The following is a 22,685-nucleotide window of genomic DNA, read 5'->3' as shown; positions in this document are numbered from 1 at the left end:
ACATATTAAAATCTCATGTGGTTAGAAATTGGTAAGAGTCACAGTTGTAAACAAAGATAATTATATGATCTTGACTGGGAAGTCTTGTTGCTTTAGTCAGTTTTTTTTTGTTGTTGTTGTTTTGTTTTTTTTGCTGCTGTGACTAAAAGACCTGATGAGCAATTTTAGAGGAAGAAAAGTTTATTTGAGGGCTCACAGTTTCAGAAGTCTCAGTCCATAAATAATAGCCAGCTCCATTTCTCAGAGCTTGAGGTGAGGTAGAACATCATTGTGGAAGAGAGTGGTGGAAGAAAGCAGCTCAAGACATTATAACAGGAACCAGAGAGAAACTCCACTTACCAGATACAAAATATATACCCCAAAGCCCATCTCTTCCAGCCACCCACCTTCATTTACTAGTTAATCCCTTAGGGAATTACTTCACTAATTGGGTTAAGGCTTATAATCATTTTACCTCTGAACCTTCTGAAATTGTCTCTCACATGGCCTTTTGGAGGATACCTAATATCTCTAAAACTTAACACTTGTTAAGGATATCTCTGAAGTCAGAAATCATAGAAGAAACATTTGATAAATTTGACAACAGTTTTTTATATGCAGCAAAAACATTATAAGTAAAATTTAAAAGACAAGATATGGGAGCAAAAGAAAACTTTTGTTATATATGTCGCAAATTAAGAATCCTTATACAGTTTTAACTGAAAAAAAAATCTTTTCTTTTTTTTTTTGTACTGAGGATTGAATTCAGGGACTTCACCTAAAGGTCTTGCTAAATTGCCACCATTGCACATGCGTGCACGAGCGCATGCGTACACACACACACACACACACACCCCTTTTTATAGTAATGGGGATTGAATCCAGGGATACTTATCACTGACTGACATGCCCAGTCCTTTTTTTTTCTAATTTTGAGACAAGCTGTCTCTCAGTTCATGAAAATCTTACTGAATTGCTGAGACTAGCCTCAAATTGGTGATAATCCTACCTCATCCTCCCAAATTGCTGGGATTACATATTTATGCCATTGTGCCCAGCTTAATTGAAATTTTTAAATCATTGTGCTTAATATTTTCTTAAACTTTATGGAGAAAATGTCCTGTATCAATCAGATCTGCTAACATTAACCTCTTACTCAAATACCAAGCCAAAAGGTGATTAACTAGGAGGTGAAATTGAGCAACTTTTCATTGACTTAATTTCTCTTCTGTGAAGAGCTTTAACAGATCCTTTGCTTGTTTTCTTTTTAAATTTTTTTCCTCACTCTAGAATACCTTATTCTAAATTATAGGGGTTATTATTCTAAAGATAGGGGTATTATTAACACTTTGTCCTCTGTAATTAATTTCTTCTAGTCTTTCACTTTTGATGTTATTACATTTAGTCATTCAGAATTGTTTCCTTCTTAAGTTGCTTTCCCCCCCCCTTCATGGCTTCTATGTTTTCTTTGATTAAGCAGACCTTACGTCAAAGTCATATATATACATACATATTTTTCCAATATTTGTATCATATTTTTTAAAGGGTTTTAACCACTTTACAAAATGTTTTGTATGATAGAAAATGGGTATATCACTTTATGCTTCAGAATGATTACCTTGCTCAAAACATTTATTGAATGATCTTTCTTCCATTTTAATTGAAATACCACCTGTATTTTGCATCAGGTTCCCGTAGATATGTGAATCTGTTTCAAGGCTCTTTTCTGCTCATTAATTGTGCCAGTATCATAGTGTTTTAATTATAATAGCTTCATAATAGACTTATCTGGTAGGATACTCTCTACTGAACCATATATTAAATATTTTCTAATAGTAGCAATATATTTTTCCATATGAAACTTAGAATTATATTAATTTTACATTAGATAGATTCTAGGATTTTTTTTTTTTTTTGGTCTCTAGGAACCTGGTATGATTCTCTATTTAGTGCTAATAAATTTTTTAGCTTATTTTTTTATTTTTCTTGTTACATTTATTCCTAAATATTTTTTAGTTTTGAACATATTTTAAGATATCACTGTAAATTTTTCAAAGCAATTTTTCAAAGTATTGTTGTACATGTTTCCTTTAGAATCATAGTAGAATGAGGTGCTTTGGTTATTGTTCTGTTTAATTAATAGTTGTCAGATTACAGATTTTTTTTTTCAAAAACTCAGAGTAAAAACATCACATAGTACTCTTTTCCTCTTGATTTAAAGGGAATTTTAGGATCTCTAATGTTATCAGCAGCTTTTTCTATGAATGGCATGTTTACTAGTTGGATCCTAGTTAAGTTGAATTTATTGAATGACTTTGTGCTTTTTTCCCCCTCTGTTTTATCTTATTTTGTCCTAAGGTTGTTACAACTGTTAATATGAAAGAAGGATACTACCCAATAGATGGATGTATTAAAGAAGATTCTTCTATGGAAAATTTGCATCCTAAAACGTATGTTATATGTGCACTTATTTTAGCATTTTAAGTTATATGTATTTCTGAAACAATTTTTAGAATTATTGATAAAATATTCTTAGAACTGTGTTTCTAACCTGTTCTTTATAGAATGATCTTTGAGTTTATAATTTGTCATCACTGTTAGTAGAATGCAGAGTCCAGCTCCTAAAAAGCAGCATTATTTTGTCTTTTAAAAAATAAGAAAATAATTCAAGGATTACCCCATCAGAGTGAGACACTGAGACTAGCTAAAGTTATTGCTGTTGGATGAGGGGAAGTTACAGAGAAAAAAATGTATATAGTCTCTGCTGTTCTTAAAAGTAGCATGAATATAGTATGATAGAGGACATTGGGAAGAAATGGTTTAGAGGTAATTTATAAAAAATAATAATTTTGGGTTTCTTTATTCATTTTTCCTTTCTTCCGTAAGACTTGGCACATGTGTCTATTAATAAATGTTCTCTTTGAGTTAGTATTACATAGATTTTTAAAAACAGACTTGAGCTAGAGAGAGACATTATATTACTTTTTATTACATTTATTTAGATTTATGTTATCTGCTAGTCTGTAAGCCCCTCTTAGGGTATCCCATTTTATTTCTCACTATGTCCTTAGTGAAAGACACAGAGTAAACATGTAGTAAATGTTTATTAGATTAAAAACTAATATTTTTACATTTGCTGTATTTTCTGAAGTCATATCTCAATCCCAGCTCATCTAGATTAGTTATGTGGTAGATCATGGGAAAAACTTTTTAAGATATAAAGAATTTTTTTTTCAGTTTTCTGGGGTTCTACTTAGATGGTAATTATACTCTTATATGACTTCTTTTTTTTAAAGAGAGAGAGGAGAGAGAGAGAATTTTTTAAATATTTTTCAGTTGTCGGTGGACACAACATCTTTATTTTTATGTGGTGCTGAGGATCGAACCCAGTGCCCCACGCATGCCAGGCGAGTGCATTACCGCTTGAGCCACATCCCTAGCCCATGGCTTCTTAAACATATTTAATATGATAGTAGACTGTGCTAGACATAAAGAGAAATACAGGGTACTGTCAGGGAACAGTCTCATTTGGAACTTTCTAATCTTGTAAATGGTACCTAGTCAATCATCCCAGTTTCTCATATTGCAATTCATTTTACCTCCTGCAGATTCTAACTTTCACAATATCTCCTATATCCATAACATGTCTTCTGTTACTACTACCCTATGTAATTCTCTTGTTCTCTTTTGTCTACTTCTTACCTCTTCCAGGCTCTTTCTTGTGCTATCCAGTTAAAATCTCTTTAAAGATTTAAAGATTTTAAAGATTCTTTAAAGTAGTATTCTTAAATTTTCACATTACGCCGCAGCATGTCTTTTCAGACTTAAGAGTGCTTCCAAAGGCACCAAAAGAGTGGGTATAGTTATTTTGGGGATAGAAAATCATTTAGCTGCTGGGCTCTGTGGTGCACAACTGTAATCCCAGCAGTTTGGGAGGCTGAATCAAAAGTTCAAAGCCAGCCTCAGTGAAAGTGAGGCACTAAGCAACTCCGTGAAACCCTATGTCTAAATAAAATACAAGATAGGGCTGGGGATGTGACTCAGTGGTCAAGTGCCCCAAAATTCAATCCCAGGTACAAAAAAAAAAAAAAAATTAGCTAAAATCTGGTAGCTGATTGCAACTGAAACATATTGAATGCCAGTACTTTTCCCAGCTCCTATAAATGTAGCTCACCAGTCACTTCCTCCTTGAGCTCTGTGTAGAGTGATTAAAGTAAATATTTAGGAATCCTTCTGGCTTATTGTAACTTAGTGGCCATAAGTCTTACTTCCATGAAGTAGTCATTTTATCAGAGTTAGGGCTTCCAGATTTGAATACCTATGAGAGTTGAACAGAGCCAAGCATACTGGCACATCATAATCCCAGAGACTTGGGAGACTGAAGCAGGAGGATTGCCAGTTGGAGGCCAGCCTGAATAATTTAGCAAGTCTCTGTCTCAATATAAAAAGAACTGGGAGTGCACAGTGTTATAGTATCCCTGGGTTCAAATTCTAGCAACACACACTTACATAGTCAAGCAGGTGACTTAAAAAGTGAGATAGGCTGAGTTTAAACGGTGGGTAGTAATGATTGTGGTACATAAGAGGGCTCACCTCTGTCAAAGAAGGCAGACCCTGCAAGACCAACCAAATGTTGCCATATCCTTTCCCCAAAGACAAACTAAAGATCTGTACTTCTCTGTAAAATTTTGTGACTTAATACACCATGCAAGTCAAATCAGATTGTACTCTTGTCTAGATATGTGTAATATCTAGTAGGTTTGCAAAATGAAAAGTTACTTACAGAGGTAGATTAATCCAGAAAGTTCCCAAATTTTTCCAAATTGCCATTTTAAGTTGAATTTCCCATATATATTTACGTCAGAAACTCTTTAAGTTTCTAACTTAAGTACAATATAAAGTAATTGTAAATTTTTAAATTGTAATATTTGTTGACTCATTTTTATCTATATTTTATCTGTTTTATCTATATATTTTGAAGTAAGAATTGAGAAACTTACTCTTTAGGACTATGTACTCATATATATTTTTAAAACATGAATATTTACATTTCACAATAATAGAATGTTTATAAATTATTTGGTTTTATATTTCTTTCTGTAAAAGTAACATTTGAATACCATAGTTTCTTCCATACACTATAAGCTTATGGTTAACTTGGCAAACATGTAAATGCTTACTATGTGCTAGCCAATATAGAAAAAAGCTATAAAGATAAAAATTAGTAAAAAAAATTCATAGACAAGAGAAAGCAACTAATATTTTGTTTCAATTACTTAATTAAATTTATTACCTTTCTTTAAATTTTCTAAGCTTATCAATGTAATTTTAAATAGCATTTTTGTGTATATGTGCTTCTAATTTGGGGGTACAAGTACTTATTTTAATTCATGAATTTACAACATTTCATTATCAACATCTCTACCAAAAACACCAGGTAAGGAGAGGTGACTTAAGAAATGAAAACACAGGGCTGGGGATATAGCTCAGTTGGTACATTGCTTACCTAGCATGTATAAGGCCCTGGGTTCAAACCCCAGCATCACCAAAAAAAAAAAAAAAGAAAAGAAAAGAAAATTCAATATATACTTTGAGATATTCTTTTCAGGGATGTGTTAAGAAATTGAATTTTATTTATTTATTTTTTATTTTGTTTATTTATTTTGGGGGGTGCCATACTGGGAATTAAACCCAGGGGTATTCTACTACTAAGCTACATCCCTAGTTCCTTTTTAATCTACTTTGTTTATTTTTCAGTACCAAGGACTGAACCCAGGAATACTCTACCACTGAATGACACCCATATCCTTTTTTTATTTTTTATTTTGTGATGGAGTCTCACGAAGTTGCCCAAGCTCACCTCAAATTTGGGATCATCCTACCTGAGATTCCCAAATAGATGTTATTACAGGTGTGCACAACTTCACCTAGGAAGAAATTGTAACTTTTATTTTTATTTTTTATACCAGGGATTTAATTCAGAGGCATTTCACCACTGAGCTACATTCCCAGCTGTTTTTATTTTTTATTTTAAGACAGGGTATTACTAAGTTTCTGAGGCTGGCCTCCAACTTATGATCCTCCTGCCTCAGCCTCCCAGACTGCTGGGATTACAAGCATGCAGCACTGTACCCAGCAAGCAATTGGATTCTTGATTAAGTTTCTATGAGAGCATATTTACTCATGTTTTTTTCCTCTTATCTTTTTTTTTTGAGAGAGAGAGAATTTTTTAATATTTATTTTATAGTTTTTGGTAGACACAACATCTTTATTTTATTTTTATGTGGTGTTGAGGCTCGAACCCAGCGCCCCGTGCATGCCAGGCCAGCGCGCTACCTCTTGAGCCACATCCCCAGCCCTTTCTCTTATCTTTTAGAGGTAATTGAGAACCCACTGCACATGTTCTTATGAATCATATAAATTATTTTCAACGAGATAAAAATCAAAATAGAAGTTTAAAACCCTTATATTCATGTTAACATTTAAAATAATGTACTTCATATTTTCTAGGATAAAGAATTGTTCTCCAGACTTTAAAAAGCCAGCTGATCAGCTAACTGTTGGTTTAGAACATTCAACCTCCATTCACAGGACTGTTTCAAGCTCATCAGCTGTGATGTCGGTATGAGAAATACTAGTCATGAAGTAAAATAAAACCAAACATTTGGCTTTTTCTCTGGTAGCTTAACTTTCTTCTCACAAAGTTCCCATAATTTCAGATTCTTTTGGAAACAAAGGTAACAGATAAACCCACTTTCCTTACTTGAATTTCCTGTTTACTCTGGGCATGAATAAGTCTAAACTATTCTTGAACAATTCTCTTTTCTTCCTATTTGTATGTAGCTTCTTCCCTTTGAACCTAATTACTGAAACCAGATTCTATGAAATACATGCAAAGTACAAGTTTCTAAATTCTGTATGTGGTTTTTCCAGTTACTTTAATGGCAACCAAAATGCCTAACTGAATTTGTGATTGAAGATAATGGTGTTATTGTTGAAGATTGAACTTTTTTTTTTTTTTGGTAGTACTAGAGATCATTAATGGGCTAGGAGAGGGGAACAAGTACTTAAATCTCTGTTCTTTGCTTCAAGTTGAAATCTTGTTTTTTTGGTTTTGGGGTTTTTTGTTTGTTTGTTCATTTGTTTGTTTTAGTATTTTTTCTAGTTGTAGATGGACACAGTATCTTTATTTATTTATTTTTATGTGGTGCTGAGGATCGAACCCAGTGCTTCATCTGTGCGAGGCAAGCTCTACCACTGAGCTACAGCCCCAGACCTCAAGTTGAAATCTTAATAAATAATCTTATTTTCCGTAAAAACTGTTTATAATTTTTGTGTGCCATGATAAATTGTGCATGATAGTTGAAAAATGGTAACAGCATCATCCTGGTTTGTAAAAATATATCTATGGGAAAAAATCTAGAATGCTTATTGCCAAAAGTCTGAAATGGTGTTTATCTCTGGATAAGCAAGAGTAAAAGTGTTACTTTCGTTTTGTAATCAAAATGATATTTTGAAGTTTTTGCAATTATAATATAATGTATCTAAGCATCTAATTTTATATATGTATGTGGTTCCCCACCCTTCTTAGGAGACTAAAACTACAGAAGAAATTGATGAAGCATTGAAGATAGCAGGCTATAATTTTGAACAATTAAATATTGCTGTAAAAGTAAGCATTTTATATGGTTAAATTCTATCAAGAAGTGAAGCATGTCCTCTTTAAATGTGTACATTTAGATGTGTTATCACAGAGCTTTGAGTTTAGCAATGAGTTATTAAGCTGATAATCTAATAATAGAGAATCACAAAAGAAGGGAAAATTTCTCCCATGGCCTGCCAGGATTGGACTTGTAGCAGTCTTGTTATGCTAGGAACTTGCTGTGAGCTATATTTGTCTCATAAGCATCCCTGATCATCTTTTCGACATTTGCATATTGTTTGGCAATATCCCCCAAATGAGAGAACTTTATTTTCTTTTCTCTCTGCTCTTCTGGCAAAGGAGAGACTTACTCATTTGATGTCAATAAAGAAGTTCTTAAGCACCCAGTAACAACAAAATTACAAGTAGGGAGTTAGATTATGCTGTGGATGCTTTTTTGCATAGAAGATAGGACATTTTTAATTGGCAAAAAGCCAAATTTCTCAAAAGTAATGAGAACTATGATAAAAGTAGTGAGATACAAGAATTGTAAAAACATTGAGAAAAGAAGGCAAAAGAGAATGATAACTGAGAAACAGTTATAAAATCAGTATCAGATTAATAAGAAAAGCAAATCTATAATAAACTAGGGCTAGAAGTTCACCATCTGAACTTAGGAGGGGGAACACTTCAACCCCAAACAGGCAACAGGTGGCTTTCTGCTCCCTCTACCGAATATTCCTGTCTTATACAATGCAAAATATATTTGCACCATCTCAACATCCCCAGAATCTTGATACCCATTTCAACATCAACTCTTAAATACAAAATCTCATCTAAGTTATAGGTGAGACTCAATATGATTCATACTGGGGTAAAATTCCTTTCCACCTGTAATCTACACAAGAAAGCACTAAAAGCACTTTGGTGGACAGGCATAAGGATAGACATTCTCATTCCGGAGTGTTGAAATTAAAAGAAAAAGAGAGGGTCATGGATCCTATCAACAGTTTTAAAAGCAATTCAAAAATGCAAAGAAGCACCAGGCATAGGGACACATACGTAATCTCAGTGACTTGGGAGGTCGAGACAGGAAGATTTCAAGTTTGAGGCCAAGCCAACCTCTCAACTAATGAGACCATGTCTCAGAGTAAAAAAAAATAATAATAATAATGGGGATGCAGCTCAGTGTAAAGCATTTCCGAGTTTAATCCCCAATACCAAAAAACAAAAATAATAAAAATAAATTTATGGAAAAGCTAACTTCAAGTGTGATTTCTAAGTTTTTTGGTTTTGTTGTTTTTGTTTTTATTTAGGGAATCATGCCATAGAGAAATGCAACTACCTAAAATGACTTGTGTCCTGTAATTATAAAAGAATTAAGGAAAAAAATTAGAAAACTTACCAATAAATTTTTTTTAGGTCTTTTTGCCAGATTATTAGTACAAAATGCCAACAAGGGGTGGTCTTGCTCACAAGTACCAGGACTTAAAATTGAACTTTGTTTCAATTTTACTGTTTATTATCATCTAATCACCTCTTGCACTATTTTGAAAAGTTTAGAAAGTACCTGTTTCAAAATTATATTGACAGTTCTACTTGGGCAAAGTAAATATACCAAATTAGATCTTTGAATTGTTTTTTCCAGATGCTTGAACGCATAGAGAATCAAACAAAAGAGGAGACACATAATCTTATAGAAGTTGTGGAGAAACAATTTGATAAACTTGTTGCTTCTCTTGATTCCAGGTAATAAAATACAAACACAATGAAACCGAAGTTTTTTAATACTAACGTCATTTTTTTCTTTTGTTTAGATGAAGTAATGAATAACTTTCAAACAAGTTTAGAATATGTGGTCTCTGTAGGCTGATTTTTAAAAATATATATAGTTTTAGTTGAAGATGGACACAATAGCTTCATTTTATTTATTTTTCAGTGGTGCTGTGAGGATAGAACCCAGTGCCTCACACATTCCTGGCAAGCGCTCTACCACTGAGCCACAACCCCAGCCCCTATAGACTGATTTTGAGAACTTAAAAATGAAATTGGTACTTTTTTCTTTTTTGACAGTGTCAGGGATTTAACCAGGAGTTCTGTGCCACTGAGCTATATCTCCAGCCCCATTTTTTAAAACTCTGAGACACAGTTTTACTAAATTGCTGAGACTGACCTGTAACTTGTGATCATCCTGCCTCTGCCACTGTGCCTAGCTTGTACTTTTTTTTTTTAATTTTAGCTATTTACTTCTGGTCCCAAAGCTAATTTAAAATTAACAAGCTTTTTACTTAAAGCAATTTGCACAGAAAAATAAAAGCTTATGCCTATAATCCCAGCAACTCAGGAAACTGAGGCTAAAGGATAGAAAATTCCAGGCCAGCTTCAGCAATTCAGCGAGACCCTGTGTCAAAATTAAAAGGGTTGGAGATGTAGCTTAGTGCTAGAATGCTAGAGTAGCCTCATGGTAGAATGCTTCTGGGCTCAATCCCCAGTACAAAAAAAAAAAAAAAATCACACCAAAACCCTCACATTATTGAGTTCAACATACTTGGGAAAATAGTTCACATAGTTCTATCTTTTATTTGCATGCTTATTTATTATTTGCATCACAGCAAAAGTCTTTCTAATGGCATTAGTTAACAATATCTTGGCCATCACTCTTTTCAAAGCTCTTTGATATACATTATTTTTAGTGGCGGTAAAGTAGGTATTCCCTCCATTACGCATTTCAATTAATAGACTTCTGAAACTTATGATGTGCCCAAAGTAATATACTTGGAAAATAATCTTCAGATGCTTGGTATAGAGGCTCAATCTGCTATGCATACATTTTTTTATTTTGTTTTCCTTGTGTTGGAATCAATCCTGGGTTTCACACGTGCTAGGAGCTCCTACTCCGGTATACTTTATTTTCCATGTTGGTACTATCTCATATTTGCTCTTTAATTATAACATTCATATGCTAAGTTATGTGCGTGAGTTTTGTTTGTTGCCTTTTTACAGGAAAAATACATTACAATTTGTCTTTTTAACCATTTTTTCCTTCTTTGAGAAGTAATCACATGTTTTCTTTTTAACCATTTTTAAATATACAATTTCAAGGCATATGGTAATTTTACATATAACTTTTTCTCTTTTTCTGGTACTGGGAATTGAACCGAAGACCTAGCACATGCTAGGCAAGTACTTTGCCATTGAGCAACATCCCCAGATCTCTGTATTTTGAGATGGTCTCCCTGAGTTACTCAGGCTTTTCTCCAGCTTGTGATCCTTCTGCTTCATTCTCCCAAGTAGTTTGGATTACACACATGTTCCACCCTGCCCAGCTATGTATAATTTTTCTGAGAAACTATCAAACCACTTCCCATAGTGGCTGCATGTATCATTTTATTTTCCTACTAGCAATAATACAAGAGTTCTTGTTTCTCTATGTCCTCATTAATACTTGTTATTTTTTGTTCTGTGGTATTGGGGATCAAGCACAGGGCCATATGTGCATGCTAGGCAAGCACTCTACCACTGAGCTACATCCCCAGTCCTGTTGTTTCTTTTTAAAATTAGTAGCAATTTTTATGAGTCTGAAGTAATACTGTTTTGAGCTGCATTTTTCTAATGAATAATGATGTTTAACATCTTTACATGTGCTTATCAACATTGTACCTATTGATTGATACTTCCTTTTCTCTCAAGGTCTTGGCACCTTTTCATTTATTTATATTCTTTGAACAAATATTCAAGTCTTGTGTCCATTTTTGAAGTGGATTTCTTATATTTTGGTGGTTGGGTTATAGGGGTTCTTCATATATACTATATATTAAATCTTTTATCAGATATATGACTTGCAGATATTTTATCTTACTCTGTAGATTATCTTTTCACTATCTTGACAGTGTCTATGTATGTATATTTACTGGTGATTGAGTCCAGGGCCTATATCTAGTAGGCAGGTGCTATATCATGAGGTATGTCCCTTGCCCTTGTTAGAGTCTTTTAATTGATTAATTTTTTTTTTTTTTTTTTTTTTTTTTTTTGGTACCAGGGATTGAACTCGGGGGCACTCAACCACTGAGCCTCATCTCCAGCCCTATTTTGTATTTTATTTAGAGACAGGGTCTCACTGAGTTGCTTAGTGTCTCACTTTTGTTGAGGCTAGTTTTGAACTCATGATCCTCCTGTCTCAGCTTCCCTAAACTCTGGGATTACAGGCATGCACCACCGCACCCAGCAATAAAAGTCCGGTTTATTATTCTTTTTTGCTTGTGCTTTTGGTGTCATATTCAAAAAAAAAAAGATTGCCAGATCCAACATCATGGTACTATGTTTTCTTCAAGAATTTTGTAGTTGTAATTCTTATATTTTGATCTTTGATCTGTTTTGTAATTTTTGTTTATAGTATAAGATAAGGGTCCAACTTCATTCTTTTGAATTGCACATTCAATTTTCCCAGCACCATTTCTTGAACAGACTGTCTTTTCCACATTGAATGGTCCTGGCACCTTTATAAAAATTAGGTCGAACTATATGTTAAGATTTAGTTAGTTTAAGATTTAGTTTAGTTTCTGTTTTATGCTATTGATCTGTGTCTTTGTGTCAATACCATACTATTTCCATTACTGTATCTTAGTAGTAAGTTCTTAAATCTGAATGTGCATCTTTCATATTTGTTCTTTTTGAAATTGTTTTGATTATTCAGGAACTCATTAAGACAACCTTTAGGATGGGATTTTCTATTACTGCAAGAAAGTCATTTGGATTTTATAGGGATTATATTTATTGGTAGATCACTTTGGATAGTATTGACTTGTGTCTGGTGGGGGGTGGGTACTAGGGATTGAATTCAAGGGTGCTCTACCACTGAGCTACATCCCAGCCCTTCTATTTATTTATTTTAATTAATTAATTTGTCTTTTGTTTTTTGGGGTTTTTTTTTTTTGAGACAGAATCTCACTAAATTGCCAGTGCTGGCCTCAAACTTGCAATCCTTTTGTGTCTGCCTCCAGAGTCACTGGGATTACAAGTGTGCACCACTGCACATGGTTCTGATTTACTTTTAACTTACTTTTAGCACACATTTATCAGGTTCCTTCTATCTGCCAGGCATGGTGCTAGGAAGTGGAGATTATACAAATGTCTTCCAGGAACTTCACAGCTTGGTAGTATGAATCTGAAAATGAAATGCCACTAATAATGAGATAAATCCTGGGATTATAGGCATGTCCCATCACACTGCCCATTTAGTTATATTCTTAATTTCTTTAAGCAATTTTGTGTAGTATATGGTATACAAGTCTTTTTCTTCTTAGTTGTTTAGTAAGTAATTTTGATCTTTTTGTTTTATTTCATGTTTGAGACATAATATTTGTACACTCATGAGTAGTGGTCAATTTATGATAATTAGCATATCATCACTTTATCACTTCTTTTGGCAACTATATTAAAATTACTCTCTTCTAGCTATTTTCTAGCTTCTATTCAGATCTTTAGACCAGTTTTTTAGGTGGGTTTTTGTTTTGCTATTGAGGTATTAAAGTTCCTTATTTATTCTGTATATTAACTCTTATCAAATGTATGTTTATAAATACTTTCTCCTGTTCTGTAGGCTGTCTCTTTGTTCTGTTGATTGTATCCTTTACTATATTCACTCTACTGTGCCACATATGAATGATAACATTGTACCTGTTGATTGATACTTTCTTTTCTCTCCCCTTTTATTTTTACTGGTCACTAGGAACCACTATTCTGCTCTCAACTTCTGTGGGATCTGTTATTTTTTTTTTTTAATATTCTCATGAGTAATTCATGAGTAAGATCATTTGATATTTGTCTTTATGTAATTGATTTTTTTCACTTAACATAAGGTCCTCCAGGTCCATCCATATCGCCAGAAATAACAAAATATTTTGCTTTGTATAGTTGAATAGTATTCTATTGTGTGTGTGTGTGTGTGTATCTATATTGATATATTCCAGTCTCTGGAATTATTTGTGCTAAATTATTTGTGCTCAGCTTCTATTCAGATACATATCACATTTTCTTTAGCCTTTCTTCCATTGATGAACATTTAGGTTGATTCTATATTCTGGCTATTGTGAATAGTGCTGTGGTAAACACAGGTGAACAGGTAGTTGGTTGGTTGGTGGTTGTTTTCAGTACTGGGGGTTGAGCTCCAGAGCACTCTAACCACTGAAATATATTCCCATCCCTTTTTATTTTTTATTTTGAAACAGGATCTTGTTAAAGTGCCAAGGCTGGCCTTGAACTTGTGATCCTCTTGCCTTAGCTTCCCAAGTCACTGGGAATGTGATGTGCCACTGTGTCCAATTTGAGGTGTTTTTGTTTTTGTTTTTGTTTTGAGACAGTGTCTCACTGAATTATTTAGGCTAGCCTCAAACTTTTGATCCTCCTGCTTCACCCTCCCAAATTGCTGGGATTACAGGCATGCTCTACTGAGCCTGGTTTACAGGTGGTTTTTGTTTTTGTTTTGGTTTTTTTGGTACCAGGGATTGAACCCAGAGTCTTTTTTATTCCTGAGCCATATCCTCAGCCCTTTTTATTTTTAACTTTGAGACGGTCTTGCTAGATTGCTGAGGATGGTCTTAAACTTTTGATCCGCCTGCTTCAGCCTCTCAAGTCTCTGGGATTACAGATTTGTGCTACTGTGCCCAGATTCTATTTAGATATTTAGCCCATTTTTTAATAGGGTTATTTGTTTTGTTTTGCTATTGAGTTTGAGTTCCCTATTTATTCTGGATGTTAACCCTTGTCAAGCATGTTTATAAATATTTTCTTCTATTCTGTAGGCTGTTTCTTTGTTCTGTTGATTATATCCTTTCCTGTACAGAAGCCCTTTAGATTATTAGAGTTGCATTTGTCAATTTTTTGTTTTTGTTGCCTGTACATTTTAAATTATATTTTTTAAAAAATCATTACCCAGGCCACTGTCTTGAAGTATTTCCCTTGTGTTTTTTTCCTAGTAGTTTCATAGTTTGAGGTTTTACATTATCTATTTTCAGTAGGTTTTTATTACTGGTGAGAAATGTGGTCTACTTCCATTCTTCTGCTTGTGAATATCCCCATTTATTAAAGAGATCTTTCTTTCCCTACGTGTATTCTTGGCTCCAATGTAACAACAAAAATTAGATGTAAGGTGAGGGAGTATTTTGGCTCTGTATTCTTACACATTGGTTTGTGCATCTTTTGTTTGTTTTAAATGTCAGGTACCATACTGTTTGATTCTGTAAGCTTTGAGGTATATTTTGAGGTCTGTACTGTGATAGCTCCAGCTTTTATTTTTTGGCTCAGGATTGCTTTGGCTAGTCAGAGTCTTCTGCAATTCCATATGAATTTCATGATTTTTTTCCTAATTCTATGAAAAATGGCATTGATATTTACATGGGAGTTTAATTGAATTTGTAGATCACTTTCGGTTATATAAGCTTTTCTTAACAATATTGTCAATCCATATGTAGGATATTTTTCTATTTATCCTCTTCAGTTTATTTCATCAGTTTTGTATAATTTTCATTATTGAGATCTTTCACTTCTTTAGTTGAATTTATCCCTGGGGTTTTGTTTGGTTTTTAAAAGTTTGGGGGTTTCTTTCCTCCTTCCTTCTTTCCTTCACTGGGGATTGAACCCAGGGACCAAAGGGCACTTGACATTGAACTATATCCCAGTCCTTTTTATTTTTTATTTTGAGATAGGGTCTCACTAAGTTGCTGAGGCTGGTCTCAAATCCTCTTGCCTCAGCCCTCCAAGTCGCTGTGATTAAAGGTGTGTGCCAATATACCCCGCTTTGGGCTTTTTTGTTGTTGTTGGAATTGAACCCAGAGTCTTTTTATTGCTGAGCCTTATCCTCAGCCCTTTTTATTTTTAATAAAAACGGTGGTGGTGGTGGTAGTGGGTTTTTGTTTGTGTGTTTTGGGTAGCTATTATAAATGGGATTATTCTTTTAATTTTTCAAATAACTGAATGTTAGAGGATAGAAATGTTTGTGATTTTTTTGTGTTGGTTTTGTATCCTACAGCCTTATTGAATTAGTTCCAACAGTTTTTTAGTGGAGTCTTTAAGTTTTGTATACCTGAAAACAAGGACAGTTTGACTTCCTACTTTTTTAGTAGAGTCTTTTAAGTTTTGTCACCTGAAAACAAGGACAGTTTGACTTCCTACTTTTCCATTTAGGATGTCCTCCCTCCCTCCCTCCGTCTCTCCTTTCTTTCTTGTACTAGGGATCGAACCCAGATGTACTTTACCACTGAGCTGTATCCCCAATCCTTTTCATTTTTTATTTTGAGTCCTCACTGAGTTGCTGAGGCTGGCCTTGAAGTTGAATCTTCTTCCCATAGCCTCCCAAACTACTGGGATTACAGGCATAACACTGTGCCCAGTGCCCTTTATTTTTCTCTTGCCTAATTGCTCTGTCTAGGATTTCCAGTACCATGTTCAATAAAAGTCATGAAAATGGACACCCTTGTCTTGTTCCACATTTTAGGAATAAGTTTTTAATTTTTCTCTATTCAGTATGATACCAGCTGTGGGTTTGTCATATGTGGCCTTTACTGTGTTGAGGTACATTCCCTCTATAACTGTCTTTTGATCTTGAATGCCCCTGAAGGGTCCATGTGCTGAAGGCTTGGTCCCCAACCAGTGATTTTTTTTTGTTTTTGTTTTTGTACTAGGGATTGAACTTTAAACTGAAGGGCACTTTACCCCTGAACTGCATCCCCAGTCCTATTTGTGTGTCTGTCTGTCTGTACGTACTAAGGATTGAACCCAGGAGTACTTTACAAACGAGTTACATCCCCAGACCTTTTTCTTTTTTAATTTTGATAAAGGTCTCACTAGGTTATTGAGGCTTGCCTCAAATTTGCAATCCTCCTTCCTTGGCCTCCTGAGTTGCTGGGAGTAGAGGTATGCATCCCCATGCTGGCCTCAGCCAGCATTATTGAGAGGTGGTAGAACCTTGAGAAGATGGGGCCTTGAGAAGATGTGGAAGGAAGTTTGGTCACTGAGGTTGTGCCCATGAAAGGGATACTGACGTCTTGGTCCCTTCTATTCCTTTCTCTATGCTTCCCAGTGGCCATCATGAGAACTGTTTCCTCTGCCACACATTCCTGCCATTATGTATTGTCTTGCCACAGGCTCAAAAGCAATGGGACTAATCAAACATGAACTGAAATTTCCAAAACTAAGCCACAGTAAATCTTTCCTCATTTTAAGTGATGATATAAGTATTTGTCACCATAATGGAAAGCTAACATAGTATCTAATTTGTTGATACCATAAAGGGATGTTGAATTTTATCAAATGTTTTTCTGTATCTCTTGCTTGATTCTGAAAGTATCACATTTATTCAAACATCCTTGCATCGAGGGGATGAATCTTGGTTGATACTAATAAATAATCTTTTTAATGCACCTTTGAATTGTTTGGTACTTTTTGTTGATGTTTTTGCCTATATGTCCATCAGGGATATTGGCCTGTATTTTTTTTTTTTTTTTGTCAAGTCCTTATGTGGTTTTGATACCAGGATAATACTGACCTCATATTATTTTAATAGAATAATTGATATTAATTCCTCTTTAAATGTTTTATAGAATTCTTCGTAAGCCATCAGGTCCTGAGCTTTTCTTTGCTGGAGATTTTTGTTGTTGTTGTACCAGGGATTTGAAAGGGTGCTTAACCACTGAGCAATATCCACAGATCTCTTTTTTTTTTTTTTTTTTTTCCCTTTCCCCTGAGTTGGCTTTGAACTCGCAATCCTACCTTTCTTGAGGACTTAATTTTGGTAGTTTTTAATGTGTTCAGGAATTTATCCATTTCTTACAGGTTTTCCAATTTGTTTATAATAACTTCAATTGATCTTTTATATTGTTGTGGTATCAGTTGTAATGTCTTCATTTTCATATCTGATCCTATTTATTTTGAATCTTCTCTCTATTATTCATAGTCTAGCTAAAGATTTGTCAACTGTGCTTATTTTTTGAAAAAAAATATTTTTGTTTCATTGATTTTTTTTTGTACTTTTTTGTCTCTATTTTGTTGATTTCTATTCTGATCTTTATTTCTATACTTCTGCTAATTTGGGGTTGGAGTTTGTTCTTGTTTTTCTAGTTGCTTAAGATACATTGTTCAGGGGCTGGGGTTGTGGCTCAGTGGTAGAGCACTTGCCTCAAATGCATGAGGCATTAGGTTCGATCCTCAGCACCACATAAAAATAAATAAAGATATTGCTTCCATATACAACTAAAAAAATTTATAAAAAAAATACATTGTTCAGTTGTTAACTTGAAAGATTTTTTTCTTTTTTAATTTAAGCATTTGTTACTTATGAACTTCTCTTTTAGAACTGCATTAGCTATAGTCCAGACATTTTGATGTATTGTGTTTCTATTTTCATTTGTGTCAGGAAATTTATATTTAATTTATTTTTTTAAATATATTTTAGTTGTAGATGGACACAATACCTTTATTTATCTATCTTTATGTGGTGCTGAGGATTGAACCCAGGACCTCATACATGCTAGGCTAGCGCTCTACTACTGAGCCACAACCCCAATCCCTATATTTAATTTCTTTAATGACACATGTTGTTTAATCTCCATATCTTTATATTGTTTCCAGAGTCATTGACTTTCAGTTTCATTCTTTTGTGTTCAGAAAAAAAAAAAAAACTTGGGTGTTCTTTTTTGTTGTTGTTAAGACTTGTTTTATTGCCTAACACATGAGCTCTCCTGGAGAATGTCCTGTGTGCCGTTGAAAAGAATATGTATTGCATAACTGTTGGATAGAATGTTCTATAAATATCTAGTAAGTCTCTTTGGTCTAACATATAGTTTACTTATTTATTTATTTATTTTATGTGGTGGTGAGGATTGAACCCAGGGCCTTGCACATGCTAGATGAGCACTCTACCGCTGAGCCACAACCCCAGCCCTAAACATATAGTTTAAATCCCATGTTTCTTTGTTAATTTTCTTTCTGGATGATCTATTCACTGATGTAAGCAGGGTGTTGAGCCCCCTACTGTTACTTTGTACTGCAGTCTATCCCTTAAGATTTGTTAATGTTTGTTTTACATATTTAGGTGTTCCAGTGTTAGGTGCTTATATTTTATAATTGTTTTTATTTTCTTGTTATATTGGCTCTTTTATCATTGTTTGCCTGTTTCTGTAGTTTTTGACTTTAAAGTCTATTTTCTCTGAAAGAAATACAGCTACTCTTGATCCTTTTTGGTTTCCATTTCCTTGGACTATCTTTTCTCTCCATTCCTTTTTGGTCTGTGTATGTCCTTACTAAAGAAACAAGTATCTCTTTTAGGTGGCATAGTTGGATCTTTGTTTTTAAATCTATTCTGTCACTTTGTGCCCTTTAGTTGGAGAATTTTAATCCATTCACATCCAAAGTAATTATTGATAGGTAAGGACTTCCTGCTGCCATTTTGTTGCTTATTGCTTGATTTATAGTTGTTTTGTAGACCCTTTGTTCTTTTCCTTTTTTTCATCACTTGATTTTTTGCTTTTTAATTTTAGTGTACTACTTATATGTTTTAGTTTGGAGGTTACAATGGGGCTTATTAGAAACATAGTTATAACACATTATTTGAACAAATGTCTACTTGACATTGATCACAGAAAGAAAGGAAAAACTGTATATTATAACTCCTTTTCTCCCCACATTTTGAATTTTTAATATTTTCAGTTTACATCTTTTTACATTGCCTATCCATTGACATTCTGTGATTATTATTTTCAATTATTTTTTGTCTTTTAATCTTCCTATGTGGGGTATAAGTGGTTTATTCCTTGGGATTGTGGTATTACACAGTTTTTTAAAAATTGTATGTGAATGTTTACTATTACCTATGAATTTTATATTTTCATATGCTTTGTGTTACATATTAATGCTCTTTCAGTTTTAAGTACTTCCTTAAGCATTACTCACAAGACAGGTCTGATGTTAATGAATTTCCTCAGCTTTTGTTTGTCTGGGAATGTCTTTATCTGTCTTCTATTTCTAAAGGATAGCTTTGTCAGTATTCTTGGTTGGCTATTTTTCCTCAAATACTTTGAATATATCATCCATTCTCCTGGCCTACAGGATTTCTGCTGAGAAATCTGTTGTTATTTGTGTTGAGAATCCTTTATAAGTAATGTATGTCTTTTCTCTTGCTGCTCTTAGAATTTTTTGTTGATAGTTTAATTATTATGTGTCTTGGTGAACTCCTCTCTGGATTGTATTCAGTTAGCAATCTCTGTGCTTCCTGTACCTGGATGTTGGCTTCTTTCCTCAAATTAGGGAAGTTGTCATCTAATATTTCCTTAAGTATGCTTTCTGGCCCTATTTTTTCTTCATCTACTTAAATTCCTGTTTTTGTAAGTTTGGTCTCTTGATGGTGTCTCATAATTCCCATAAACTTTTTTCATTATTTATAGTTCTTTTTTCTTTCTTTTTGTTCCTATGATTGAGTAATTTCAAATATTCTGCCTTCAAGCTCACTGATTCTTGAGTTTGATCAAGCTGGCTAGTAAAGTTTTCTTTCTTTTTCCCTGTACCGATCTATATGACCAGTCTTTTTAAAATTTTGAGACGAGTTTTGGTAAATTGCCTAGACTTCTTCGAAATTGCAATCCTCCTGCCTCAGCCACCCCCCCCCCAAGTAGCAGGGGGGGCTGAGCTATCACATGCTGGCTTGTTGAAGCTCCCTATTGCATTTTTAAGTTTGGCCATTGTATTCATTTTAGGATTTGTATTTGTTTTTTAAAAATTGTTTTTATTTCTTTGCCAAATTTCTCATTCTGTTAATGTATTGTTTTCCAAATTTCATTCAATTTCTTATCTATAAAGTCTTGGAATTCACTCCACTTTTAAAAGAGAATTATTCTGAATTCTTTTTTCTGACATTTCATAAGTCTTACCTTCTTTTTTAAAAATTTTTTTTAGTTGTTTATAGACCTTTATTTTATTTATTTATATGGAGTGCTGAGAATGAACCCAGTGCCTCACACATGGCGGGCAAGTGCGCTACTGCTGAGCCACAGTCCCAGCCCAATCTTACCTCCTATAAAAGGACCACTGTTTGAGCTTTGGAGAGTCTTTTGGTGGTGTCATGATTTCCTATGTCTTTGTAATCCTGTGTCCTTACATGCTGTTTACAGATTTTTCAGAGTTAAACACCTTCTCTAGCTTTTTCTAGCTTTGTAACTGATAGAATTTTGCTGTTTATACCAACCTCTAATCTGGCTCGGCCAGATAGTCATGTCCCTTGGGCTGTCAGAGCTTTCCTTCAGGTTCTTGATGTATCTGGGCTGCTGTGTTTGCTGTGAATTCAGGTGTAGCAATGGCTTTGTTCGGCTGTTTCACAAGACAGCTGATTGTGATATGCAATTAAGTTGAGCTGCTGAGTGTGTGCTGCAATTGCCACTCATCTGGTGGCTCACAGGGTATATTTCTTAGTACTGTTGTGATCTTCTTCCTCCATCAGTAGAGTCTTCAGTGGTGCTTGAGGCTTTGGGAGCACAGTTGAAATTCCTCGGTGGGTAAGAACTAGCACAGTGAACAATGTTGATATCCATAACTTAGTCTTATTCCACCCAGCATGAGGTATGCAGGTGGACTTTAGGACTGCTTAAATTATCAGCTCAATGAAGACTGGTGCATATTGTTATTCTCAACTTTGGTCTTACTACACTCTGGTCAGGATCAGGTAGTCTTTTTGTTTTTATTAGTATATTATGATTACACATAATAGTGGGATTCATGATGGCATATTTGAACATAATGTTAATGTAATTTGATCAATTTCATTCCCCTTTCTTTTCCCTCTCCACCCACTTGAACTACTTTAATATATAATTAGTACATTATATATTATCACAGTTTACTGTGGTATATTTATACATGGATGTAGCGTAATTTTGTAGATTTCATTTCTCAGTATATGCATATGTTCTTTCCTCTCTCCCTCTAGATCCCCTTCCTCTAATCTATTGGTCTCCCTCTGGTTTTGTGAGATCCTTTTTTTTTTTTTTTCCCCTGGTACCAGGGATTGAACCCAGGGCACTTAGCCACTGAGCTACATTCCCAGCACTTTCTATTTTTTTATTTTGAGACAAGATCTCGCCATGTTGCTTAGGGCGTCACTAAGTTACTGAGGCTGGCTTTGAACTTGCAATTCTTCTGCCTCAGCTTCCCAAGGCCCTGGGATTACAGGTGTGTACCACTGTTCCCAGCTATGAGATATTTTTTTAAATTCCTTTTCTTTTTTTTCTCTCTAGCTTCTACCTGAGATAGTCTTTATAGTCACAAGGGAGTGCTATTTAAACTTCCAAGTGTGACCTACTAGCTTTTAAAATTTGCTAGGGAGTCTTCTCCCTTCCTGAAGGACCCCAGGTTATGAAGTGATATTAGATTGGAAGGCAGGCCAAGTAGCAATTCCAACCTCTTCTGGAAGTGACCAGATTAGCCCAGTGGGCTGTTGTTAGCTGGTCAAACAAAACTGCTGACAGGCATGCTGTGCATTCACAAAAAATTGTATGTGTTCTCTGTAGGCTCCATCTTCTTTCTTTCTTCCTATCTGGCCTTGTATGGTCTAGCACATTCAGTTTTTTTTCCTAGGTTCTGGGTGAGTTGAGAATCAAATAGATTTTCTAAAAAGCTTCTAGAATGCCAAGGAAGTTGCATGTTTGCTATCCCTATTCTCTTTTCCCTGTCTTGAGGCTGTGGACCCTGAGGATTTTTCTCTGTGTGACTGTGTGTCACCTTGAAGGAACAGTGACATAACCAAGTAAGACCCTTTTTCTTACCATATCACTGCAGATTTTTATTCAGTCCCATGCAGCACACAGGTGGCTCAGTCTTTCATTCACACTTTGTGGGTTTTACCAAGGTATTTTCCTTGGGTAGTTACTCCACCTCAAGGATTTATCCTTATTCCTCCTCAAGGAGTAAGGTGAAGGCTGGGCTCTCCTACTCAGCTATCTTGGTGATGTAAGCTCCAGTATTTTCTTATCAGTGCTATTGTAAAAGGAATTATTCTCCTAATTTTTTTTTTTTTTTTTTTTTT

General features: G+C 34.5%; 1 protein-coding gene across 2 annotated transcripts in view; it reads left to right on the top strand.

The window, feature by feature from the left end:
• Rnf17 (ring finger protein 17) overlaps positions 1-22,685 on the top strand; it is a 105,299-nt gene that overhangs the window by 5,407 nt on the left and 77,207 nt on the right. For both annotated transcript variants that reach the window (XM_015499363.2, XM_015499362.2), the window contains exons 3-6: positions 2,338-2,429; positions 6,490-6,601; positions 7,571-7,651; positions 9,270-9,370. In XM_015499363.2, coding sequence (XP_015354849.1) covers positions 2,338-2,429; positions 6,490-6,601; positions 7,571-7,651; positions 9,270-9,370 — 386 coding nt within the window. The remainder of the gene's footprint in view (positions 1-2,337; positions 2,430-6,489; positions 6,602-7,570; positions 7,652-9,269; positions 9,371-22,685) is intronic.

The sequence above is a fragment of the Marmota marmota genome, unplaced genomic scaffold (genome assembly GCF_001458135.2).
Source record: "Marmota marmota marmota unplaced genomic scaffold, marMar, whole genome shotgun sequence".
NCBI lineage: Eukaryota > Metazoa > Chordata > Mammalia > Rodentia > Sciuridae > Marmota > Marmota marmota.
This window is presented reverse-complemented; position numbering and strand designations above follow the sequence as displayed.